At 56.3% G+C, this 24220-nt stretch overlaps 1 protein-coding gene across 1 annotated transcript in view; it reads right to left on the bottom strand.

Annotated features, from left to right (window-relative positions):
- The window catches only part of LOC125691184 (maestro heat-like repeat-containing protein family member 1), a 146356-nt gene that overhangs the window by 5983 nt on the left and 116153 nt on the right, over nucleotides 1-24220 (bottom strand). Inside the window, 8 exon segments of the mRNA XM_048940225.1 lie at nucleotides 5466-5568; nucleotides 7757-7891; nucleotides 7991-8143; nucleotides 8415-8603; nucleotides 9987-10133; nucleotides 16103-16217; nucleotides 17614-17714; nucleotides 17716-17752. Of these exon segments, the coding sequence (XP_048796182.1) occupies nucleotides 5466-5568; nucleotides 7757-7891; nucleotides 7991-8143; nucleotides 8415-8603; nucleotides 9987-10133; nucleotides 16103-16217; nucleotides 17614-17714; nucleotides 17716-17752 (980 nt within the window).

Genomic DNA, 24220 nt, shown 5'->3' on the forward strand with positions numbered 1-24220 from the left:
AAAGAGCCACCGTGGGGAACGTGGGGATGTGGGTCACAGAATCACAGAATCGTAGGGGTTGGAAGGGAGCTGCAGAGAACATGGAGACCAAACCCCTGCCAAAGCAGTTCCTACACCAGGTCACACAGGCTAACCTTCATTATCTGCAGAGCAGGAGACCCCACAGCCCCCTGGCAGCCTGTTCCAGCACTCCGTTGCCTCACCTACAGAAGCTCTTATGCAGATTCATGCAGAACTTCCCCTGCTGCAGCTGACGGCTATTTCCCCTCGTCCTGTCTCCATGTACTGCTGAACAGAGCCTGGCTTCACCACCATGCCCCCCACACCTCAGATATTGACAGACCTGGATCAGCTCCCCTCTCAGCCTTCTTTCCTCCATGCTGAACAGACCCAGCTCACTCAGCCTTTCCTCATAGCAGAGATGCTCCAGGCCCTTCACCATCTTGGTGGCCCTCCGCTGGACTCTTCCCAAGAGCTCCCTGTCTGTTTTGTGCTGGGCAGCCCAGAACTGGACGCCGTGCTCCAGGTGAGGCCTCAGCAGGGCAGAGCAGAGGGGGAGGATCACCTCAACCTGCTGGCCACGCTCTGTGCAATGCACCCCAGGACGCCATGTTGGCCACGAGGGCACCCTGCTGTGCCCAGGAACGTCCAACCCACGGTGCTGAGGACGTCGTCTCAAGCAGCCCACAGCTCCACAGTGTCGGCATTGGGCAGTGATGGGACAGCAGGAGAGGTTGAACCCACCCCCAACCCCCCACAGAGTCACAGAATCGTAGGGGTTGGAAGGGACCTCCAGAGATCATCGAGTCCAACCCCCTGCCAAAGCAGGTTCCCTACAGCAGGTCGCACAAATTGCTCCCACTTACATGAAAAAACAACTCTTAGTAGCTTGATTATCTTCAACAAGTAACAAAAATAATTTACTTGGACCACCAAACTGTGTTTCCTAAGGGACAAAGTCAGCCACGTTCCAATTACTCTCCATCCAGGGGATAAAAGGGAAAAGGAGGCAGCCTCAGCTTCCCAATTAAAAGTTAAAACCTTTGAATTTCCTGTAGACCTTCCCTGATCTTACAAGAACAGCTGTAAAGAAATACTAAGCACATGTCAGATTTCCTGCTTCAGGAAGGTTCTCCCCCCACCCCTACCAACCACGTCCCTACACAGCATCACAGAATCATTACGGTTGGAAGACACCTCCAAGATCCCCCAACCCAACCCCAGCCCATCCCGACTAATCCACGTCCCCAAGTGCCACATCTCCAGCCCAGGGATGGGGATCCCACCACCCCCCGGTGCCAACAGCCACTCTTTCCAAGAAGGAACGGTTCCTAACACAGCGCTATGCTTAATTCCTAAGGAAACGCTGTCAGTTCTCATAGATTACAATTTGAAAAGCCATTCATTGCATCGCAGAGACGCGCCACCAAGTCTGATGCGTCCTGAGGAACAGAATCACAGAATCACAGAACTGTAGGGGTTGGAAGGGACCTCCAGAGATCATGGAGTCCAACCCCCCTGCCAAAGCAGGTTCCCTACAGCAGGTCGCACAGGTCGGCATCCAGGCAGGTCTTGAACATCTCCAGAGAAGGAGACTCCACCACCTCCCTGCAGCCTGTTCCAGTGAACAGTGGGACCCATAGAGACACGTTGGGACCCATAGACTCCCCCACCTCCCTGGCAGCCTGTTCCAGTGCTCCGTCACCTCACTGTACAGAAGTTCTTGTGCACATTGGTGCAGAACTTCCTATGCTGCAGTTTCCAGCCGTTTCCCCTCGTCCTGTCTCCACTCACCAATGAAAAGAGTCCGGCCTCGCCATTCTGCCCCCCACACCTCAGATATTTACAGACCTGGATCAGGTCCCCTCTCAGTCTCCTTTTCTCAAGGCTGAACAGATCCAGTTCACTCAGTTGTGAATGTTTCATAAAGATCAGAAAGAGGAACAAAAAAATGATTTCATCACTGCAAGTGAAATGATGATAAAGTCACGGCTCAGATGGACTCTGCCACAAAAGCTGCGACGGCAAACCTGACAGCAAAAAGACAAATCCGAACCATTTGCCAACAGTGAATTGCCAAGCAACGTATGGAAAGCAAGGCAGGTAAAGGGCTGACAACAGCAGGACGAGGGGAAATGGTTTTAAGTTGAAGGAGGGAAGATTTAGGTTGGATGTTAGGGGGAAGTTCTTTACTAGGAGAGTGGTTGGGCCCTGGAACGGGCTGCCCAGGGAGGTTGTGGATGCCCCGTCCTTGGACGTGTTTAAGGCCAGGTTGGACGGGGTCCTGGGCAACCTGATCTGAATGTGGATGTTTGGTGGCCCTGCCAGGCAGGGGGGTTGGAACTGCATGATCCTTGGGGTCCCTTCCAACCCGGGTGATTCTGTGATTCTGTGATAGGGACATGTAGGGACACATAGGGACATACAGAGACACATAGGGACATACAGAGACATATAGAGACACATAGGGACAGATAGGGACAGATAGGGACATACAGGGACACATAGGGACACGTAAGGACACATAGTGACACATAGGGACATTTAGGGACATTTAGGGACATGTACAGACACATAGGGACACATAGGGACATTTAGGGACACATGGGGACATACAGGGACACATAGGGACACATAGGGAGACATAGGGACATACAGAGACACATAGGGACAGATAGGGAGACATAGGGACATACAGAGACATATAGGGACACATAGGGACATGTAGGGACAGATAGGGAGACATAGGGACATACAGAGACATATAGGGACACATAGGGACAGATAGGGAGACATAGGGACACATAGGGACACATAGGGACAGATAGGGACACGTAGAGACATGTAGGGACACATAGGGACAGTTAGGGACAGATAGAGACACATAGGGACACATAGGGACAGGTAGGGACACATAGGGACACATAGATCTGAATGTGGATGTTTGGTGGCCCTGCCAGGCAGGGGGGTTGGAACTGCATGATCCTTGGGGTCCCTTCCAACCCGGGTGATTCTGTGATTCTGTGATTCTGTGATCATCTCTCCCCGTTAAAAAATCAGGTCCCCTCGGCGGCCCGGAGGACCGAAGGAACAGGAAAATCTATTGAGAGAAATGCAGAGAGCAAAGCTGCTCCTTTCCAACCGGTGGTGACGGATGAAAGCGCTGATGGCACCGACGCAGCTCCACTCTGCTCTCGTTAGAGGTACTGGAAATGAAAGTAAGGTCGCCAATGAATTGGATTCTTTGGGGCCATGAAGAAGGACAACCTCTTGGTTTGGCAGGACGTACGTTTCTGCTCTCCAGAGGGAGGCACAGGACGAGGGAAACCAGAGCACAAATCTCTGATGAACGCCTCACAGGGAACCACGAGCGCCGCCATTGAACCAGAGCGGTGTGTGAGTTTCACAACAACAAGGTCAAACATCCCACTGGTTTCATGCTGCTCTCTTTATGTTTTCAGAAAAAAACATAAGTTCTATTGCTTATTTAAGTTAAACTATCCTATGTATTTTATATGTGGCCCAAGAGACTCCTCTTCACTCAGTACGGGTGAAGGTGAGCCAAAAGGTTGGACTCCCTTAACAGATGATGGAACCACGGGACGGTTGGGTTGGAAAGGTCCTTAAAGATCATAGCGTCATAGGATGGTTGGATTGGAAAGGTCCTTAAAGATCATAAAGCCATGGGATGGTTGGGTTGGAAGGGTCCCTAAAGCTCATAGAGTCACGGGATGGTTGGGTTGGAAAGGTCCTCGAAGATCATAGAGCCATGGGATGGTTGGATTGGAAAGGTCCTTAAAGATCATAGAGTCATAGGGTGGTTGGATTGGAAAGGTCCTTGAAGATCACACAGTCACAGGATGGTTGGATTGGAAAGGTCCTTAAAGATCATAGAGTCACGGGATGGTTGGGTTGGAAAGGTCCTTAAAGATCATAGTCACAGGATGGTTGGATTGGAAAGGTCCTTAAAGATCATAGAGTCACAGGATGGTTGGATTGGAAAGGTCCTTAAAGATCATAGAGCCATGGGGTGGTTGGATTGGAAAGGTCCTTAAAGATCATAGAGTCAAGGGATGGTTGGATTGGAAAGGTCCTTAAAGATCATAGAGTCAAAGGATGGTTGGATTGGAAAGGTCCTTAAAGATCATAGAGTCACAGGATGGTTGGATTGGAAAGGTCCTTAAAGATCATAGTCACAGGATGGTTGGATTGGAAAGGTCCTTAAAGATCATAGAGTCACAGGATGGTTGGATTGGAAAGGTCCTTAAAGATCATAGAGCCATGGGATGGTTGGATTGGAAAGGTCCTTAAAGATCATAGAGTCACAGGATGGTTGGGTTGGAAAGGTCCTTAAAGATCATAGAGTCATAGGATGGTTGGATTGGAAAGGTCCTTAAAGATCATAGAGTCATAGGATGGTTGGGTTGGAAAGGTCCTTAAAGATCATAGAGTCACAGGATGGTTGGATTGGAAAGGTCCTTAAAGATCCTAGAGTCACAGGATGGTTGGATTGGAAAGGTCCTTAAAGATCATAGAGTCACAGGATGGTTGGGTTGGAAAGGTCCTTAATGATGATAGAGCCACAGGATGGTTGGATTGGAAAGGTCCTTAAAGATCATAGAGCCACGGGATGGTTGGATTGGAAAGGTCCTTAAAGATCATAGAGCCACGGGATGGTTGGATAGGAAAGGTCCTTAAAGATCATAGAGCCATGGGGTTGTTGGATTGGAAAGGTCCTTAAAGATCATAGAGCCAGGGGATGGTTGGATTGGAAAGGTCCTTAAAGATCATAGAGCCATGGGATGGTTGGATTGGAAAGGTCCTTAAAGATCATAGAGCCATGGGGTGGTTGGATTGGAAAGGTCCTTAAAGATCATAGAGCCATGGGGTGGTTGGATTGGAAAGCTCCTTAAAGATCATAGAGTCAAGGGATGGTTGGATTGGAAAGGTCCTTAATGATGATAGAGCCATGGGATGGTTGGATTGGAAAGGTCCTTAAAGATCATAGTAATAAGATGGTTGGATTGGAAAGGTCCTTAAAGATCATAGAGCCACAGGATGGTTGGATTGGAAAGGTCCTTAAAGATCATAGAGCCATGGGATGGTTGGGTTGAGAGAGTCACAGGATGGTTGGATTGAAAGGGTTCTTGAAGATCACAGAACCCTGGGAAGGCTGGGTTGGAAGGGTCCTTAAAGAGCCATGGAACGGATTGGGTTGGAGTGGTGCCCCCACCAGCACCTCTGCAGCTCCATGAATCCACTGCTATGAGCCAGCACAGTGCTGCCAGCCCTGCACAACACAGCCCAACTCTGCACTGCCTTTATCACGACAGGATGAACTTTATCACGATCTGGTAGGGTCCATGCAGCCCATAGGGTGCAGCGGGGACTGAACACCCCCCCCAGGACCCCATGGGGGTGCAGAGTAGCATGGAAACAACAGCACTGAGCAGGCACAGCCTTACCGATAAACATGGGTGCAGCTGCTCGGATTTCCACCCAGGAGCTCTTGAAGTAGAAGAGGTTGGTCAGAACCAGACGGTTCAGCATCTCCGGGTAGCTCTGCATCTGCGGGATGCAACACAGAATCACACAGCTGGAAGGGCTGGAAGCGACTTCTGGAGATCCTCCAGTCCAAACCCCCCAACTGGTCGCCCTCTTGGCCACCAGGCTTCGCGGTTGGCTCACGGTCAACTGTTGGTCAACCATTATTCAACCACTGGACAACCATTGGTTGACCATTCAACTCTTGGTCAACCATTAGCCAACTGTTGGCCAATTGCTGTTCAACCACTGGTGAACCTTGGGTCAACCATGGGTCAACCGCTGGTCAACAATTCAAGTCCAATCATTTTCTGGATCTCCAGTTCAACCTCTGGTCAACCATTGGTCAATCATTCAATCACTGGTTAATTGTTGATCAAGTGTTGGTCGACCATTGGTCAATTGTTGGTTAACCAGCGGACAAACATTCAATCATTGGTCAGCTTTTGGTCACTCACTGGTCAACTGTTGGACAACTATTGGCCAACCATTCAAGTCCAATGGTCAACCATTTTCTAGATATCCAGTTCAACCACTTGTCAACCATTGGTCAACCGTTCAACCACTGCTCAACTGTTGGTTAACTTTAGGGTCAACCAGTGATTCAACCATTGGCCAACCACTCAACCAGGGGCCAACCACTGTTCTAATGTTGTTCAACCGTTGTTCAACACTTGGGTCATCCATCGGTCAACAATTGGGTCAACCATTGGTCAACCACTGTTCAACAACTGGGTCAACCATTGGTCAACCACTGGCCAACCATTCAACTACTGGTCAACTGCTGGTCAACCGCTGCTCAACCATTGGTCAACCATTGGTCAACAATTGGGTCAACCATTGGTCAACCACTGGCCAGCCATTCAACTACTGGTCAACTGCTGGTCAACTGCTGCTCAACCATTGGTCAACAATTGGGTCAACCATTGGTCAACCACTGGCCAACCATTCAACTACTGGTCAACTGCTGGTCAACTGCTGCTCAACCATTGGTCAACCATTGGTCAACAATTGGGTCAACCATTGGTCAACCACTGGCCAACCATTCAACAACTGGTCAACTGCTGGTCAACCGCTGCTCAACCATTGGTCAACCATTGGGTCAACCATTGGTCAACCACTGGCCAACCATTCAACTACTGGTCAACTGCTGGTCAACCGCTGCTCAACCATTGGTCAACCATTGATCAACAATTGGGTCAACCATTGGTCAACCACTGGCCAACCATTCAACTACTGGTCAACTGCTGGTCAACTGCTGGTCAACTGCTGCTCAACTGCTGCTCAACCATTGGTCAACAATTGGGTCAACCATTGGTCAACCACTGGCCAACCATTCAACTACTGGTCAACTGCTGGTCAACCACTGCTCAACCACTGGTCAACCATTGGTCAACAATTGGGTCAACCATTGGTCAACCACTGGCCAACCATTCAACTACTGGTCAACTGCTGGTCAACCGCTGCTCAACCATTGGTCAACAATTGGGTCAACCATTGGTCAACCACTGGCCAACCATTCAACTACTGGTCAACTGCTGGTCAACCGCTGCTCAACCATTGGTCAACCATTGGTCAACAATTGGGTCAACCATTGGTCAACCACTGGCCAACCATTCAACTACTGGTCAACTGCTGGTCAACCGCTGCTCAACCATTGGTCAACCATTGGTCAACCATTGGTCTACCACTGGCCAACCATTCAACTACTGGTCAACTGCTGGTCAACCGCTGCTTAACCATTGGTCAACCACTGTTCAACAATTGGGTCAACCATTGGTCAACCACTGGCCAACCATTCAACTACTGGTCAACTGCTGGTCAATCGCTGCTCAACCACTGGTCAACCATTGGTCAACAAGTGGGTCAACCATTGGTCAACCACTGGCCAACCATTCAACTACTGGTCAACTGCTGGTCAACCGCTGCTCAACCATTGGTCAACCATTGGTCAACAATTGGGTCAACCATTGGTCAACCACTGGCCAACCATTCAACTACTGGTCAACTGCTGGTCAACCGCTGCTCAACCATTGGTCAACCGTTGGTCAACAATTGGGTCAACCATTGGTCAACCACTGGCCAACCATTCAACTACTGGTCAACTGCTGGTCAACCGCTGCTCAACAGTTGGTCAACTACTGGTCAATCAATCGCTGGTCAACCATTTTCCAACCGCTGCCCACCCGTTGGCCAGCCGGGCAGCACTCACCAGGTGCTTGCAGACGTTGTTCATGAACTCGCCGTAGTGCAGGCTCCGGTCCTCGCGCAGGTGGTTCAGGAACATGTCACACAGCCCCTCACAGCCCATGTTGGGGCCGCACATGCGCAGAGCGAACTTGCAGGCCTGCAGCACGCACACAGGGGGAGGTTGCAGCGTGCTGGGGGGCTCAACGCATTGCCGCATCGCCACATCACCGCCCCCCACCCCGTGCCGTGCGCTCACCCTGACGACCTCAGGTTTGGGGTCCTGGAGGTGCAGCAGCAACGTCACCAGCCCGTTGAGGATCTGCTCGAAGAACGCCTCGCAGTCACCCTCGCTGAATTTGGTCAGGTTGCCGAAGAGCACGATGGATGAGCGGCGGAGGTCGGGCTGCTCCTGCAGGCGGGGACAAGCTGGGGCTCAGGGGCCGCCGCTGGGTGTAAACTCCTGAATTTCAACCCAATGTCAGCCCCATCCCCTGGGCCGGAGCCCCACAAGAGGAAGGGAACAGATGGGGGACGCTGGGGACAACCTTTCCGTGCTCCATTCACCTCCAACCATTTGAGGGAGCTCAGTAATGCCCACCCTATGCACAGTGCCCAGCCCAGACCCTGCGGTCCATCGAGACCCCGTGCCCAGAGCAGGCTCTGCCAGCCCGTTCCCTTACGCTGTCAAAGAAGGGCCGGATCCTGATGGCGATGTGCAGGAGCGTGGCCCGCACGTCCCTCTCCTCCAGGTACTCCAGAAGCTTGGACAGACTGGTCATGGCCTCCAAGGCCACCAGGTTGTTGGGGTCGTCTCTGTCATCCATGCCGTTGACCATGGACGCCAGCAGCTTGGCCCCATGCTTATGCACCTGTGAGGGAAGTGATGAGAGCTGGAATTAAAATGAAATTACAGCATAAACCCACGGTAAGTCTGCCATCACTTCGCCTTTGCAATTTGGAGGATGGCTGGGAAAAGGACAAAGCACAGCCCTACACTGTGGGGATGTGCAAGAATCATAGGATCACCAAGGCTGGAAAAGACCAACATCATCCAGTCCAACTGTAAGGGAGAAGGAGACCCGTGGCAGCTGGGAATTGTTAAGGTTGGAAAAGAGCTCCAAGATCCCCAACTCCGACCCAAACCCACCCAAACCCACCTCCCCATGACCCTAAATAAAGTCATTTAGGTTGGAGAAGACCTCTGAGATCCCCTGTCTAACCCCAATCCATCCCACTACGACCCTAAATAGTCATAAAGGTTGGAAGACACCTCCAAGGCCTGCAACCCCAACTCACTCCTATCATGACCCCAATTAAAACCACTGAGTCATTACAGCTGGAAGAGACCTCCAAGATCATTCAGTTCAAACCCAACCCATCCCACCATGACCCTAAATAGAACCACAGGATCATTCAGGTTGGAAGAGAACGCTAGGATCACCCAGCCCAACTGCAAACCACCCCACCACCCCCTCTGACCATGTCTCCAAGAGCCACATCCTCACATCCTCACATCCTCACATCCTCACATCTATTCAATCCCTCCTTGGATGAGACTCCACCACCTCCCTGTGCACTTCTGGCAAGATTTCCCCCTATGCCCGACCCCAAATCTGCCCTAGCACAAATTGACCCCACCTCACCACAGCCCCTTTGGGGTCACTGTAGGGAGCCCAGAGCCACTCTGGCCCGCAGCTCCAGCACTATGGGGCAGCTGTGGCCCCAGCGCAGATCCCAAAGGACACAGAGCGGCATGCTGAGCACCTGGGAACCACGGGGGGGGCTGTAGGACCCTAACATGCCACAGAGATTGCCCTACTCAGCTCCTGTGTGTGGGGTAAGAGAGCAGGAGGAGGACGGCTGGGCTCCCAGGATCAAACCATCACGGAGTCATTGGGGTTGGAGAAGACCTCGGAGATCCCCAACCCAACCCATCCCCACTGACCGCGTCCCCAGGTACCACATCTCCATGCTTCCCAACCACCCCCAGGGGTCGGTGACTCCACCCCCACCTCAGGCAGCCCATTTCCAGTGCCCGACCACTTTGGAGAAGAAATTTCTCCCTCATCCCACCATGCCCACCACCGTCCCACAGCAGTGGGACGCAAAGGCCGCGCCACCGCACCGTCACCAGGGTGAGGACGTGGCCAACAGCCCCATTCCCAGAGCAGGCAGTGACCCCCATAAGCACCCCCCCCTCCCCCCCACCCAGCCCCAGAGGACCCGACCAGCTCCGTGCCATTTGCTCCCACCTTTTCGGGTGCCCCCACGGCGATGTTGCCCAGCCCCCGCAGCGCCAGCACGCGCACCAGCAGACTGGGGTCCTTCTGCCGCCCCGTCAAGCTGTCCATCACGCTCTCCAGCAGGATCAGGTCGTTCACCACGTTACTGCTCAGCAGCTGAGGGAGAACGGAGCGGTGGGATGGCAGCCACCCATCCCACGGGTGGCTGAGGCGGTGGGTGGGGAGCTGCCACTGCTTTCTTCCCCAGGGCGAGACGCCTGCTCCTGGGTTTCAGCTCTGGATTTCAGCTCTCAGCTCAGAACTGCAAATGGGGAACTCCTCACAGCCCTCAGGTCCAGGGAACGCGCAGGGATGGAGGGCACCGACAGCTGGGAGGGACCCAACCCCATCCCTGCGACCCACCGAGCTCAGATCACTTCTGGGTGAGCCGAGGGCAGCAGGGAGAGGCTGGGGGCTGAGGGGAAAAGCACGGCCCCAGCTGCAGAGCAGCAGCACAGCCCCATGGCTCTGGCAGCATCCCCACAGGCACTGCCCCATGGCTCCAGCAGCAGGAGCACAGCTCTGGGAACGTTCCCATTGTCAGAGCAGCAGAGCACACGTCTAGGAGCATCCCCAGATGCAGAGTAGCAGAGCGCGGCCCCGTCACCCCAGGAGAATCTTAGCAGCTGGAGCACAGCTCCTCGCACCCAGGAGCATTCCCAAGAGCAGAACAGCAGGAGCACAACTCCACAACTCCAAGAGCATCGCCAGCAGCAGAAGCACAGCTCCAGGAGCATCCCCAGCAATACGGCAGCAGGAGCACAGCCCCGTGGCCCCAGCAGCATCGCCAGCAGCTGAAGCGCAGCGTCAGGAACGCTCCCAGCGGTGCAGCAGCAGGAGCATGACTCCAGGAGCAATCCCAGCTGCACAGCAACAGGAGCACGGCCCCACGACTCCAAGAGCATCCCAGCAGCAGGAGCTCAGCCCCAGGAGCGGCCCCAGCAGCGGGAGCACAGTTCCATGTACCAGGAGTAAATCCAGGAGTAGAGCAGCAGGAGCACGACCCCGTCACCCCAGCAGCGTCCCCAGCAGCAGGAGCACGGCCCCACAGTTGCAGGAACATCCCAGCAGCAAAACACAGAGCTCCTGGCAAGCAGTGCAGAGCCCCGCAGTGCTGTCAGCTGCTGGCCGTGCGCCGAGCCGGGGGCTGCCGGGGCTGCTCTCCCATTGACCCCCACCCCTGGGGACCCGGCTCAGTGCAAACAGAAATGGAGGAGCTGTTAATGACACGGGTTAACGAGCTGTGTGGAGCTGCTGGGTGCAGGGCAGAGCAGGGGCTTCTGCAGGTGGCAGTGACCAAAATCTGGCACCTCATGGCAACCCATGGCACAGACCTGGCATCCCACGGTGTCCCCGGGCACAGACCTGGCACCCAAAGCAGGGACCCCATGGCACAGACCTGGCACCTGGCACAGGGACCCCATGGCACAGTCCTGGCACCTGGCACAGGAACCCCATGGCATAAAACCTGGCACTCCACGGAACCTTGTGGCACAGACCTGACATCCCATGGCACACTCCATGGCAGAGAATCCATGGTGCCCCATGGCCACAGACCTGGCACTGGGATCCCACGGCACAAAACCTGGCACCCCATGGCACAGACCTGGCACTTGGCAAAGGGACCCCACGGCACAAAACCTGGCACCCCACGGCACAGATCTGGCACTGCGCGGCACCCCATGGCACTGGGATCCTCGGGACTGCCTATGGCACACCATGACGCCCCATGGCACAGATCTGGCACTTGGCAAAGGGACTCCACGGCACAAAACCTGGCACCCCACGGCACAGACCTGGCACTTGGCAAAGGGACCCCAAGGCACAAAACCTGGCACCCCATGGCACAGATCTGGCACTTGGCAAAGGGACCCCACGGCACTGGGATCCTTGGGACTGCCTATGGCACACCATGATGCCCCATGGCACAGATCTGGCACTTGGCAAAGGGACCCCACGGCACAAAACCTGGCACCCCACGGCACCCCATGGCACAGACTGGGCACCACCAGCAGTGCCAGGAGGGCCCGTTGCCACCGCTCCCCGACGCCGCAGCCCCACGGCCGTCCCCTCCCGGCTCTCACTCTGTCATCTCCGTCACCGGCACTGCTGAGAGCGGAGGGACCGAGCTCTCACCTCATCAGTTTGGAGAGAGGGAGACACAGGCATTTGCTTCCTTCCCCTCCCGCCCCACGGTGAGGCAAAGCCGCTATTTTAAACCCCCCCCCCCCAAAAAAAAAAAGGACGCCGAGAGCCAACCGCGCTCCAAAACGAAAGCAGATTCTGGGATGGGAGCCAAGAGCCGGGGCCGGCGGCTGCCACGGCCAAACAGAAAATAAAAACAGGGCCCTCGTCCCGGGCTGCTTAAAGCAGCTGAGAATTTAAAAGGTGGTTTATGAGCGAGGATATAGCTGTGCCTTGTTGGCACAAGGCGTTCCTTTATGTAACAGAACCTCCTCGAGTGGCCCCGGGCTCGATGGTGGTATGGAGATACGGTTACGGGTTCTGGCGGGGAGAGGAGAAGCCTTGAGTCACCTCATTCCTGGGGTGGGACGTAAAGAGGGAGCTCGGCGCTGCTGCTGCATGGCAGCCGCACGTTCAGGGCCGGAGCCTGAATGCTTCCTCCGCCGGTCCCTCTGCTGCAGGGTTAGGATGGCACGAAGGGATGAGAATACGGCCCCACTGCGGTCAGCAATGGCGCTGCCTCGACCCTAAAGTGGAGCCTGAATGCTTCCTCCATCGCTCCCTCTGCTGCAGGGTTAGGATGGCACGAAGGGATGAGAATACGGCCCCACTGCGGTCAGCAATGGCGCTGCCTCGACCCTAAAGTGGAGCCTGAATGCTTCCTCCATCGCTCCCTCTGCTGCAGGGTTAGGATGGCACGAAGGGATGAGAATACGGCCCCACTGAGGTCAGCAATGGCGCTGCCTTGACCCTAAAGTGGAGCCTGAATGCTTCCTCCATCGTTCCCTCTGCTGCAGGGTTAGGATGGCACGAAGGGATGAGAATACGGCCCCACTGCGGTCAGCAATGGCGCTGCCTTGACCCTAAAGTGGAGCCTGAATGCTTCCTCCATCGCTCCCTCTGTTGCAGGGTTAGGATGGCACGAAGGGATGAGAATACGGCCCCACTGCGGTCAGCAATGGCGCTGCCTCGACCCTAAAGTGGAGCCTGAATGCTTCCTCCATCGCTCCCTCTGTTGCAGGGTTAGGATGGCACGAAGGGATGAGAATACGGCCCCACTGCGGTCAGCAATGGCGCTGCCTCGACCCTAAAGTGGAGCCTGAATGCTTCCTCCATCGCTCCCTCTGCTGCAGGGTTAGGATGGCACGAAGGGATGAGAATACGGCCCCACTGCGGTCAGCAATGGCGCTGCCTCGACCCTAAAGTGGAGCCTGAATGCTTCCTCCATCGCTCCCTCTGCTGCAGGGTTAGGATGGCACGAAGGGATGAGAATACGGCCCCACTGAGGTCAGCAATGGCGCTGCCTTGACCCTAAAGTGGAGCCTGAATGCTTCCTCCATCGTTCCCTCTGCTGCAGGGTTAGGATGGCACGAAGGGATGAGAATACGGCCCCACTGCGGTCAGCAATGGCGCTGCCTTGACCCTAAAGTGGAGCCTGAATGCTTCCTCCATCGCTCCCTCTGTTGCAGGGTTAGGATGGCACGAAGGGATGAGAATACGGCCCCACTGCGGTCAGCAATGGCGCTGCCTCGACCCTAAAGTGGAGCCTGAATGCTTCCTCCATCGCTCCCTCTGTTGCAGGGTTAGGATGGCACGAAGGGATGAGAATACGGCCCCACTGCGGTCAGCAATGGCGCTGCCTCGACCCTAAAGTGGAGCCTGAATGCTTCCTCCATCGCTCCCTCTGCTGCAGGGTTAGGATGGCACGAAGGGATGAGAATACGGCCCCACTGCGGTCAGCAATGGCGCTGCCTTGACCCTAAAGTGGAGCCTGAATGCTTCCTCCATCGCTCCCTCTGCTGCAGGGTTAGGATGGCACGAAGGGATGAGAATACGGCCCCACTGCGGTCAGCAATGGCGCTGCCTCGACCCTAAAGTGGGGCCTGAATGCTTCCTCCATCGCTCCCTCTGCTGCAGGGTTAGGATGGCACGAAGGGATGAGAATACGGCCCCACTGCGGTCAGCAATGGCGCTGCCTCGACCCTAAAGTGGAACCTGAATGCTTCCTCCATCGCTCCCTCTGCTGCAGGGTTAGGATGGCACGAAGGGATGAGAATACGGCCCCACTGCGGTCAGCAATGGCGCTGCCTCGACCCTAAAGTGGAGCCTGAATGCTTCCTCCATCGCTCCCTCTGCTGTAGGGTTAGGATGGCACGAAGGGATGAGAATACGGCCCCACTGCGGTCAGCAATGGCGCTGCCTTGACCCTAAAGTGGAGCCTGAATGCTTCCTCCATCGCTCCCTCTGCTGCAGGGTTAGGATGGCATGAAGGGATGAGAATACGGCCCCACTGCGGTCAGCAATGGCGCTGCCTCGACCCTAAAGTGGAGCCTGAATGCTTCCTCCATCGCTCCCTCTGTTGCAGGGTTAGGATGGCATGAAGGGATGAGAATACGGCCCCATTGCGGTCAGCAATGGCGCTGCCTCGACCCTAAAGTGGAGCCTGAATGCTTCCTCCATCGCTCCCTCTGCTGCAGGGTTAGGATGGCACGAAGGGATGAGAATACGGCCCCATTGCGGTCAGCAATGGTGCTGCCTCGACCCTAAAGTGGAGCCTGAATGCTTCCTCCATCGTTCCCTCTGCTGCAGGGTTAGGATGGCACGAAGGGATGAGAATACGGCCCCACTGCGGTCAGCAATGGCGCTGCCTTGACCCTAAAGTGGAGCCTGAATGCTTCCTCCATCGCTCCCTCTGTTGCAGGGTTAGGATGGCATGAAGGGATGAGAATACGGCCCCATTGCGGTCAGCAATGGCGCTGCCTCGACCCTAAAGTGGAGCCTGAATGCTTCCTCCATCGCTCCCTCTGCTGCAGGGTTAGGATGGCACGAAGGGATGAGAATACGGCCCCATTGCGGTCAGCAATGGTGCTGCCTCGACCCTAAAGTGGAGCCTGAATGCTTCCTCCATCGTTCCCTCTGCTGCAGGGTTAGGATGGCACGAAGGGATGAGAATACGGCCCCACTGCGGTCAGCAATGGCGCTGCCTCGACCCTAAAGTGGAGCCTGAATGCTTCCTCCATCGCTCCCTCTGCTGCAGGGTTAGGATGGCACGAAGGGATGAGAATACGGCCCCATTGCGGTCAGCAATGGCGCTGCCTCGACCCTAAAGTAGGTCAGGGCTGAGCTGATGGAAGGGAGTTCAGTGGAGAAGGAGCTGGGGGTCTTGGAGGCCAAAGGTTGACCCAACGGTTGAGCATGAGACAGCACTGTGCCCTGGTGGCCAAGAGGGCCGATGGTTGATGAGTGATTGATCAAGAGACAGCAGTGAGCCTCAAGGCCGAGAGAGCCAATGGTTGAACAACAACTAACCAGCGGTTGACCAGTGGTTGACCGTGAGCCAGTAGTGCGTCCTGGTGGCCAAAAGGACCAATGGTTGACCACAAGCCAGCAGAGTGCCCTTGTGGCCAAGAAGGCCAACGGTTGACCAACTGTTGACCAATAGTTGACCAACAATGGACCGGTGGATGACCAGCGATTGACCAACAGTTGACCAGGAGCCAGCAGTGAGCCCTGGAGGCCGAGAGGGCCAACAGGACCCTGTGGTTCGTTGCCAGAGTGCAGCCAGCGGGGCAGGGAGGTGCTGCTCCCCTCTGCTCTGCCCTGCAGGCACTGCTGCAGCGCTGGGCTCCCAGTTCAGGGCAGACTGGGAAGTGCTGGGAGAGCCCAGCGGAGGGTGTGGGGATGGGGGGGCCTGGAGCCCCTCCTGGTGGGGATGGGCTGAGAGCCCCGGGGCTGTGCAGCTGGGGGAGAGAAGGCTGAGAGGGGTGTGAGCAGCGCTGATGGGTGTCTGGGGGGTGGGGGTGGGAGAAGGGAGCCAGGTTGGGTTGGAGGAGCTCCAGAGGTCCCTTCCAGCCCCTATGGATCTGGAATTTGGGGATTCTGCACGGTTCTGCCCCGCTCACCTCAGCCAGGAAGGCGGTGGCAGTGACGCGTTGGCTGTCGAAGGCGCTGCTCAGCGTGGGGACGAGGCTCTTGACAATGAGGGGCAGGCGGGGGCCAGCATGCCGTGCCATGGAGCTGCAGGGAGAAGGGACTGTCAGCCACACAGCCCTCAGCCCCCGGTCATCAATGCCTTGTCTCCAAATGCCACCAGCCCCCAGTGCCCCCTGTCCCCAGTGCCCCCATCCCCAATGCCTCCAGCCCTCAATGCCCGCCACTGATGCCTGCAGTTCCCCAATGCCCCCAACCCCCAATTCTTCCAGTCCCCCAGTGCCCCCTGTCCCCAGTGCCCCCATCCCCAATGCCCACCACTGATGCCTGCAGTTCCCCAATGCCTCCAACTCCCAATTCTTCCAGTCCCCCAGTGCCCCCTGTCCCCAGTGCCCCCATCCCCAATGCCCACCACTGATGCCTGCAGTTCCCCAATGCCCCCAGCCCCCAATTCTTCCAGTCCCCCAGTGCCCCCTGTCCCCAGTGCCCCCATCCCCAATGCCCACCACTGATGCCTGCAGTTCCCCAATGCCTCCAACTCCCAATTCTTCCAGTCCCCCAGTGCCCCCTGTCCCCAGTGCCCCCATCCCCAATGCCCACCACTGATGCCTGCAGTTCCCCAATGCCCCCAGCCCCCAATTCTTCCAGTCCCCCAGTGCCCCCTGTCCCCAGTGCCCCCATCCCCAATGCCCACCACTGATGCCTGCAGTTCCCCAATGCCCCCAACCCCCAATTCTTCCAGTCCCGTGCCCCTGTCCCCAGCGCCCCCATCCCCAATGCCCACCACTGATGCCTGCAGTTCCCCAATGCCCCCAACCCCCAATTCTTCCAGTCCCCCAGTGCCCCCTGTCCCCAGTGCCCCCATCCCCAATGCCTCCAGCCCTCAATGCCCACCACTGATGCCTGCAGTTCCCCAATGCCCCCAACCCCCAATTCTTCCAGTCCCCCAGTGCCCCCTGTCCCCAGTGCCCCCTGTCCCCAGTGCCCCCATCCCCAATGCCCACCACTGATGCCTGCAGTTCCTCAATGCCCCCAACCCCCAATTCTTCCAGTCCCCCAGTGCCCCCTGTCCCCAGTGCCCCCATCCCCAATGCCTCCAGCCCTCAATGCCCGCCACTGATGCCTGCAGTTCCCCAATGCCCCCAACCCCCAATTCTTCCAGTCCCCCAGTGCCCCCTGTCCCCAGTGTCCCCAAGTCCCCAATGCCCCCATTTCCAACGCCCGTCTCCACTGCCCCCAGTGCCCCCAGTCTTCAACGCCCCCTGCCCCTCAATGCCCTCAGTTCCCAATGCCACCGTCCCCCACGACCTCATCCCTGGTGCCCCCAATCCTCGATGCCCCTGTCCCTAAAGCACTCAGTCCTCAACATCCGTGTCCCCCAATGCCCCCAGTCCCCAACAACCCTGCCCCTCATGCTCCCTGTCCCCGATGCCCTCACCCTCCAATACCCCCATCCTTGTGCCCCCACACCCCCTGCCCTCACCCAGCCAGCACAGTGACGCCCTCGTGGTGCCGCTCAGGGCTCTCCATCAGCTCCCATCCGCCAGCACTGCCCACAGCCGTGGCCACAGCCTCACTGCCACCCCCGTGCCAGCATGGCCCGCAGCGTCTGCACTGCACAGCTGGGGAGAAGCACGGCGACGTCACACTGTGCACCATGGCATCACATTGCCATGCTGTACCGTTACACCACGTTATCACGCTGTGCAGTCACACCATATTGTCAGGTTGTACTGTCACGCCGTGCTGTCACACCGCATCGTCACGTTGTACCACCAGACCAAGTCACATCACACCATCGCGACGCTTTGTCACGTCGCACCACCGCACAGCGCTGCCACACTGCACTGCCACGTCGCACCTTCACTTTGTCAGAGGACTGGAGCACCTCTCATATTGAGGAGATGCTGGGGGAACTGGGCTTGTTCGACTTGGAGAAGGCTGGGGGGAGAGACCTCATGGTGGCCTTGCAGTGATTGGAGGGAGCGAATAAACAGGAGGGGGAACGGCTGTTTACATGAGTGGATAGTGGTAAGACAAGGGGAATGGTTTTAAACTGAGACGGGAGGTTTGGGTTGGATATGAGGAGGAAGTTTTTCAGCCAGAGGGTGGTGAGGCACTGGCACAGGTTGCCCAAGGAGGCTGTGGATGCTCCATCCCTGCAGGCATTGGAGGCCAGGCTGGATGTGGCTCTGGGCAGCCTGGGCTGCTGGTTGGCGACCTGCACACAGCAGGGGTTGGAACCAGATGAGCACTGAGCTCCTGTGCAACCCAGGCCATTCCAGGATTCTGTGATTATTATGTTGTGCCAACACACTGTGCTGTCACCCTGTACCATCACACCACATCATCACCCTGTACCATCATCCCACATTGTCACCCTGTACCATCACCCCACACTGTTACCCTGTACCATCACCCCACGCCGTCACCCTGTACCATCACCCCACACCGTCACCCTGTACCATCACCCCACACTATCACCCTGTACCATCACCCCACGCCATCACCCTGTACCATCACACCACACTGTCACCCTGTACCATCACACCACACCGTCACCCTGTACCATCACACCACTCTGTCACCCTGTACCATCACACCATGCCATCACCCTGTATCATCACCCCACACCGTCACCCTGTACCATCACACCACTCTGTCACCCTGTACCATCACACCATGCCATCACCCTGTATCATCACCCCACACCGTCACCCTGTACCATCACCCCACACTGTCACCCTGTACCATCACACCACTCTGTCACCCTGTACCATCACCCCACATTGTCACCCTGTACCATCACCCCACATTGTCACCCTGTACCATCACCCCACATCGTCACCCTGTACCATCACACCACACTGTCACCCTGTACCATCACACCATGCCATCACCCTGTACCATCACACCACGCCGTCACCCTGTACCATCACCCCACACCGTCAGCCTGTACCATCACCCCACACCATCACCCTGTACCATCACCCCACATCGTCACCCTGTACCATCACACCACGCCGTCACCCTGTACCATCACCCCACACCATCACCCTGTACCATCACACCACATTGTCACCCTGTACCATCACACCACTCTGTCACCCTGTACCATCACCCCACATCGTCACCCTGTACCATCACCCCACACCATCACCCTGTACCATCACCCCACACTGTCACCCTGTACCATCACACCACACTGTCACCCTGTACCATCACCCCACACCGTCACCCTGTACCATCACACCACACCGTCACCCTGTACCATCACACCACGCTGTCACCCTGTACCATCACCCCACATCGTCACCCTGTACCATCACACCACTCTGTCACCCTGTACCATCACCCCACGCCGTCACCCTGTACCATCACCCCACATCGTCACCCTGTACCATCACACCACACCGTCACCCTGTACCATCACCCCACATTGTCACCCTGTACCATCACCCCACATCGTCACCCTGTACCATCACACCACACCGTCACCCTGTACCATCACCCCACATTGTTACCCTGTACCATCACCCCACACTGTCACCCTGTACCATCACCCCACACTGTTACCCTGTACCATCACACCACATTGTCACCCTGTACCATCACACCGCATTGTCACCCTGTACCATCACCCCACACCATCACCCTGTACCATCACCCCACACCGTCACCCTGTACCATCACCCCACATCATCACCCTGTACCATCACCCCACACCATCACCCTGTACCATCACCCCACATCGTCACCCTGTACCATCACCCCACATCGTCACCCTGTACCATCACCCCACACTGTCACCCTGTACCATCACACCACGCCATCACCCTGTACCATCACCCCACATTGTCACCCTGTACCATCACCCCACACTGTCACCCTGTACCATCACACCACACCGTCACCCTGTACCATCACCCCACACCATCACCCTGTACCATCACACCACACTGTCACCCTGTACCATCACACCACATTGTCACCCTGTACCATCACACCACATTGCCACCCTGTACCATCACCCCACACCATCACCCTGTACCATCACCCCACACCATCACCCTGTACCATCACACCACACTGTCACCCTGTACCATCACACCACATTGTCACCCTGTACCATCATCCCATGCCATCACCCTGTACCATCACCCCACATCGTCACCCTGTACCATCACACCACATTGCCACCCTGTACCATCACCCCACACCGTCACCCTGTACCATCACCCCACACTGTTACCCTGTACCATCACCCCACACTGTCACCCTGTACCATCACCCCACTCTGTCACCCTGTACCATCACCCCACGCCATCACCCTGTACCATCACACCACACTGTCACCCTGTACCATCACCCCACGCCATCACCCTGTACCATCACCCCACTCTGTCACCCTGTACCATCACCCCACGCCATCACCCTGTACCATCACCCCACTCTGTCACCCTGTACCATCACCCCACACCGTCACCCTGTACCATCACACCACACTGCCACCCTGTACCATCACCCCACGCCGTCACCCTGTACCATCACCCCACACTGTCACCCTGTACCATCACACCACACCATCACCCTGTACCATCACCCCACGCCGTCACCCTGTACCATCACCCCACACTGTCACCCTGTACCATCACACCACACCATCACCCTGTACCATCACCCCACACCATCACCCTGTACCATCACACCACATTGCCACCCTGTACCATCACACCACACCATCACCCTGTACCATCACACCACATCATCACCCTGTACCATCACACCACATTGCCACCCTGTACCATCACACCACGCCGTCACTCTGTACCATCACCCCACATTGTCACCCTGTACCATCACACCACACTGCCACCCTGTACCATCACCCCACGCCGTCACCCTGTACCATCACCCCACACTGTCACCCTGTACCATCACCCCACACTGTCACCCTGTACCATCACCCCACACCGTCTCCCTGTACCATCACACCACACCATCACCCTGTACCATCACACCACTCTGTCACCCTGTACCATCACACCACTCTGTCACCCTGTACCATCACCCCACGCCGTCACATTGCACAGCCACATCACACCGTCACACCACACCACCACGCTGTGCCTCCCAGCCCTGTGCTGCAGAGCACAGCCCCATAGCAGGGCTGCCCCCCATCAGTGCAGGAGCAGCTCCATGTGCTGTGACAACACCATTACCGCGACCCAGGAGAGTGGGCTGAAAAGGAAAGCAGTCCAGAGCTGCTGGAAGGTGTTTTTTTTTGCATTAGTATTTTATAGGTGGGGATTATTTTGCTGCGAGCGTGGAGCAACATATGGGAACCATACGTTATCCTGTCGCAGCAAAACAAGTATTGGTGATGGAGCAATCCTGGCTGTCAGTGTGAGTGCAGATGGAGAACACACGGCTCAGGACGGCGTCCCGACACAGGCGATGCCAAACCAGCACCGCCAACCACAGCTCTGCCAAGGACCAGAGCCAACCATGGACCACAACTACCACCATCAGCCAAGGGCCACCGCCACCAACCACGGCTGTGCCAAGGAAAACCAGCAACCATGGACCAACACCAGCAACCATGGACCACTGCCAACCAAGGATCATCACCACCGTCAGCCATGGATCACCACCAACAACCAGGCTGTGCCAAGGACCACCACCAACCATGGACCAACACCACAACCATGGAACCACCACCAACCATGGACCAGTGCCACGACAATGGACCACCATCATCCATGGACCAGCTCCACCAACTACAGCTATGCTGAGGACAACTGCCTGCCTGCCGTGGTTCACCACTGCCAACCATAGCTGGTGCCGCAGACCACCTCCAACAACCATGGACTTACCACCATCAGCCATGGGCCACCACCAACAACCGCAGCTGGTGTCGAGGACCACCACCAACCATGGAACTCCATCACCAACTGACCACGTGCCGAGGACAACCATCAACCATAGACCACCACCACCAACTACAGGCCACCTGATAAGTTTCAGCTACAGCTGCTGCCAAAGACCAGCGCCAACGATGGGCCACGACCTCCAATCACAGCCACTGCCAAGGACCGCCAGCACCAACCATGGACCATCACCATCAGCCATGGACCACCGCCTCCAGCCATGACTGGTGCCATGGGCCACTGCCACCAACGACAGCTCTTACTGAGGACCACCACGAACCATGGATCACCATCACCAATCATGGCAGGTGCCATGGACCACCACCACTAACCGCAGCTTGTACCGAGGCCTATAATAAGCCACAGACCACCACCATCAGCCACAGACCACCACTGACCGTGTCTGCAGCTGACGACCACTGCCAACCACGGACCACCACCACGAACCACGGCTGGCGCTGAGAACAGCAGCAGCCCTGGATCCATCCCCCGTTTGCTCCTGGGCTCCAGCCCCCCCACTGTGGGGTTGCCCCCGGACCCAAACCTGGACCCCACTCCAGCTGTGGGACAGGGAAGAGCTGCAGCATCAGCATCAGCAGCAGCAACACATCGGGGGGGGCGCCCTCAGTTCCGCACAGCAAGAACCCTGCGTGAGCCCCAGAACCCCACACGGTACAGGTGGAGCCGCAGTCAGCCCAGGAAAGCTGCAGCAGGATCGATTTCCTTGCAGCACACGAAAACAGCAGCACAAAAGCCTCTGGCAGACGCTCGCAGAGACCTGATCCTCCCCTTGCTCCGGGCTCGGCCTCGCGGCAGACGCAGCACGAGGCTGCTCCTGCGGGACGGACGCTTCACGGCGTTTGCTTTTCCTACAGACGCTTCCTTCCTCTCCGACAAAGGCTGTGTCTTCCAGCCTCCCCTTCCTGCCAAGCTATCGTGTTCACCTTTACCGTCGCTCTTTGGCATTTAAGGATCAGGGAGATTCAGCATTCAGAACGCGGCCAGGAAGCGGCTTTGATATTGTAACCAGCTCCTGGGACCGAGCTGGAATTTCACATCTCGGCGCGTCAGACGGAGCCTCTTCCCCACCATCCATCAGTGGTGACTTCACGGTTACGTGGCCCCGGCCACCAGCTCACACCCAATGTGGCCACGCAGCCACAGGCCACCCGGCCCTGGGCATTTCTGGAAGGGTCTCACGCAATGCCATTGCCTCGATGCTCTCCGAGCACAGGTAATGCCAAGGACCGCCATCAACCACGCATCACCACCAACAACCACAAGCCACAGACCATCACCATCCACCGCGGACCACTACCACCAACCACAGACCACCGTCGGCCACGAGCCATCACCAACAATCATGAACCACCAGCACCAAGCACAGACCACCAACAACAGCCATGTACCACCAACAACAACCAGGTACCAACAACAACAACCATGTACCACCAACAGCAATCGTGTACCACCAACAGCAATCGTGTACCACCAACAGCAACCATGTACCAACAGCAACCATGTACCACCAACAACCATGTACCACCAACAACCATGTACCACCAACAGCAACCATGTACCACCAACAGCAACCATGTACCACCAACAACCATGTACCACCAACAACAACCATGTACCACCAACAACAACCATGTACCACCAACCATGTACCACCAACAACAGACATGCACCACCAACACCAACCATGTACCACCAACAGCAATCGTGTACCACCAACAGCAACCATGTACCACCAACAGCAATCGTGTACCACCAACAACCATGTACCACCAACAGCAACCATGTACCACCAACCATGTACCACCACCACCAACCATGTACCACCAACAACCATGTACCACCAACAACAACCATGTACCACCAACAACAACCATGTACCAACAACAACCATGTACCAACAACAACCATGTACCAACAACCATGTACCACCAACAACCATGTGCCACCGCCAACAACCATGTACCACCAACAACCATGTACCACCAACAGCAACCGTGTACCACCAACAGCAACCATGTACCACCAACAACCATGTACCACCAACACCAACCATGTACCACCACCAACAACCATGTACCACCAAGAACCATGTACCACCAACAACAACCATGTACCACCAACAACAGCCATGTGCCACCA

The sequence above is a fragment of the Lagopus muta genome, chromosome 3 (assembly GCF_023343835.1).
Source record: "Lagopus muta isolate bLagMut1 chromosome 3, bLagMut1 primary, whole genome shotgun sequence".
Lineage (NCBI taxonomy): Eukaryota > Metazoa > Chordata > Aves > Galliformes > Phasianidae > Lagopus > Lagopus muta.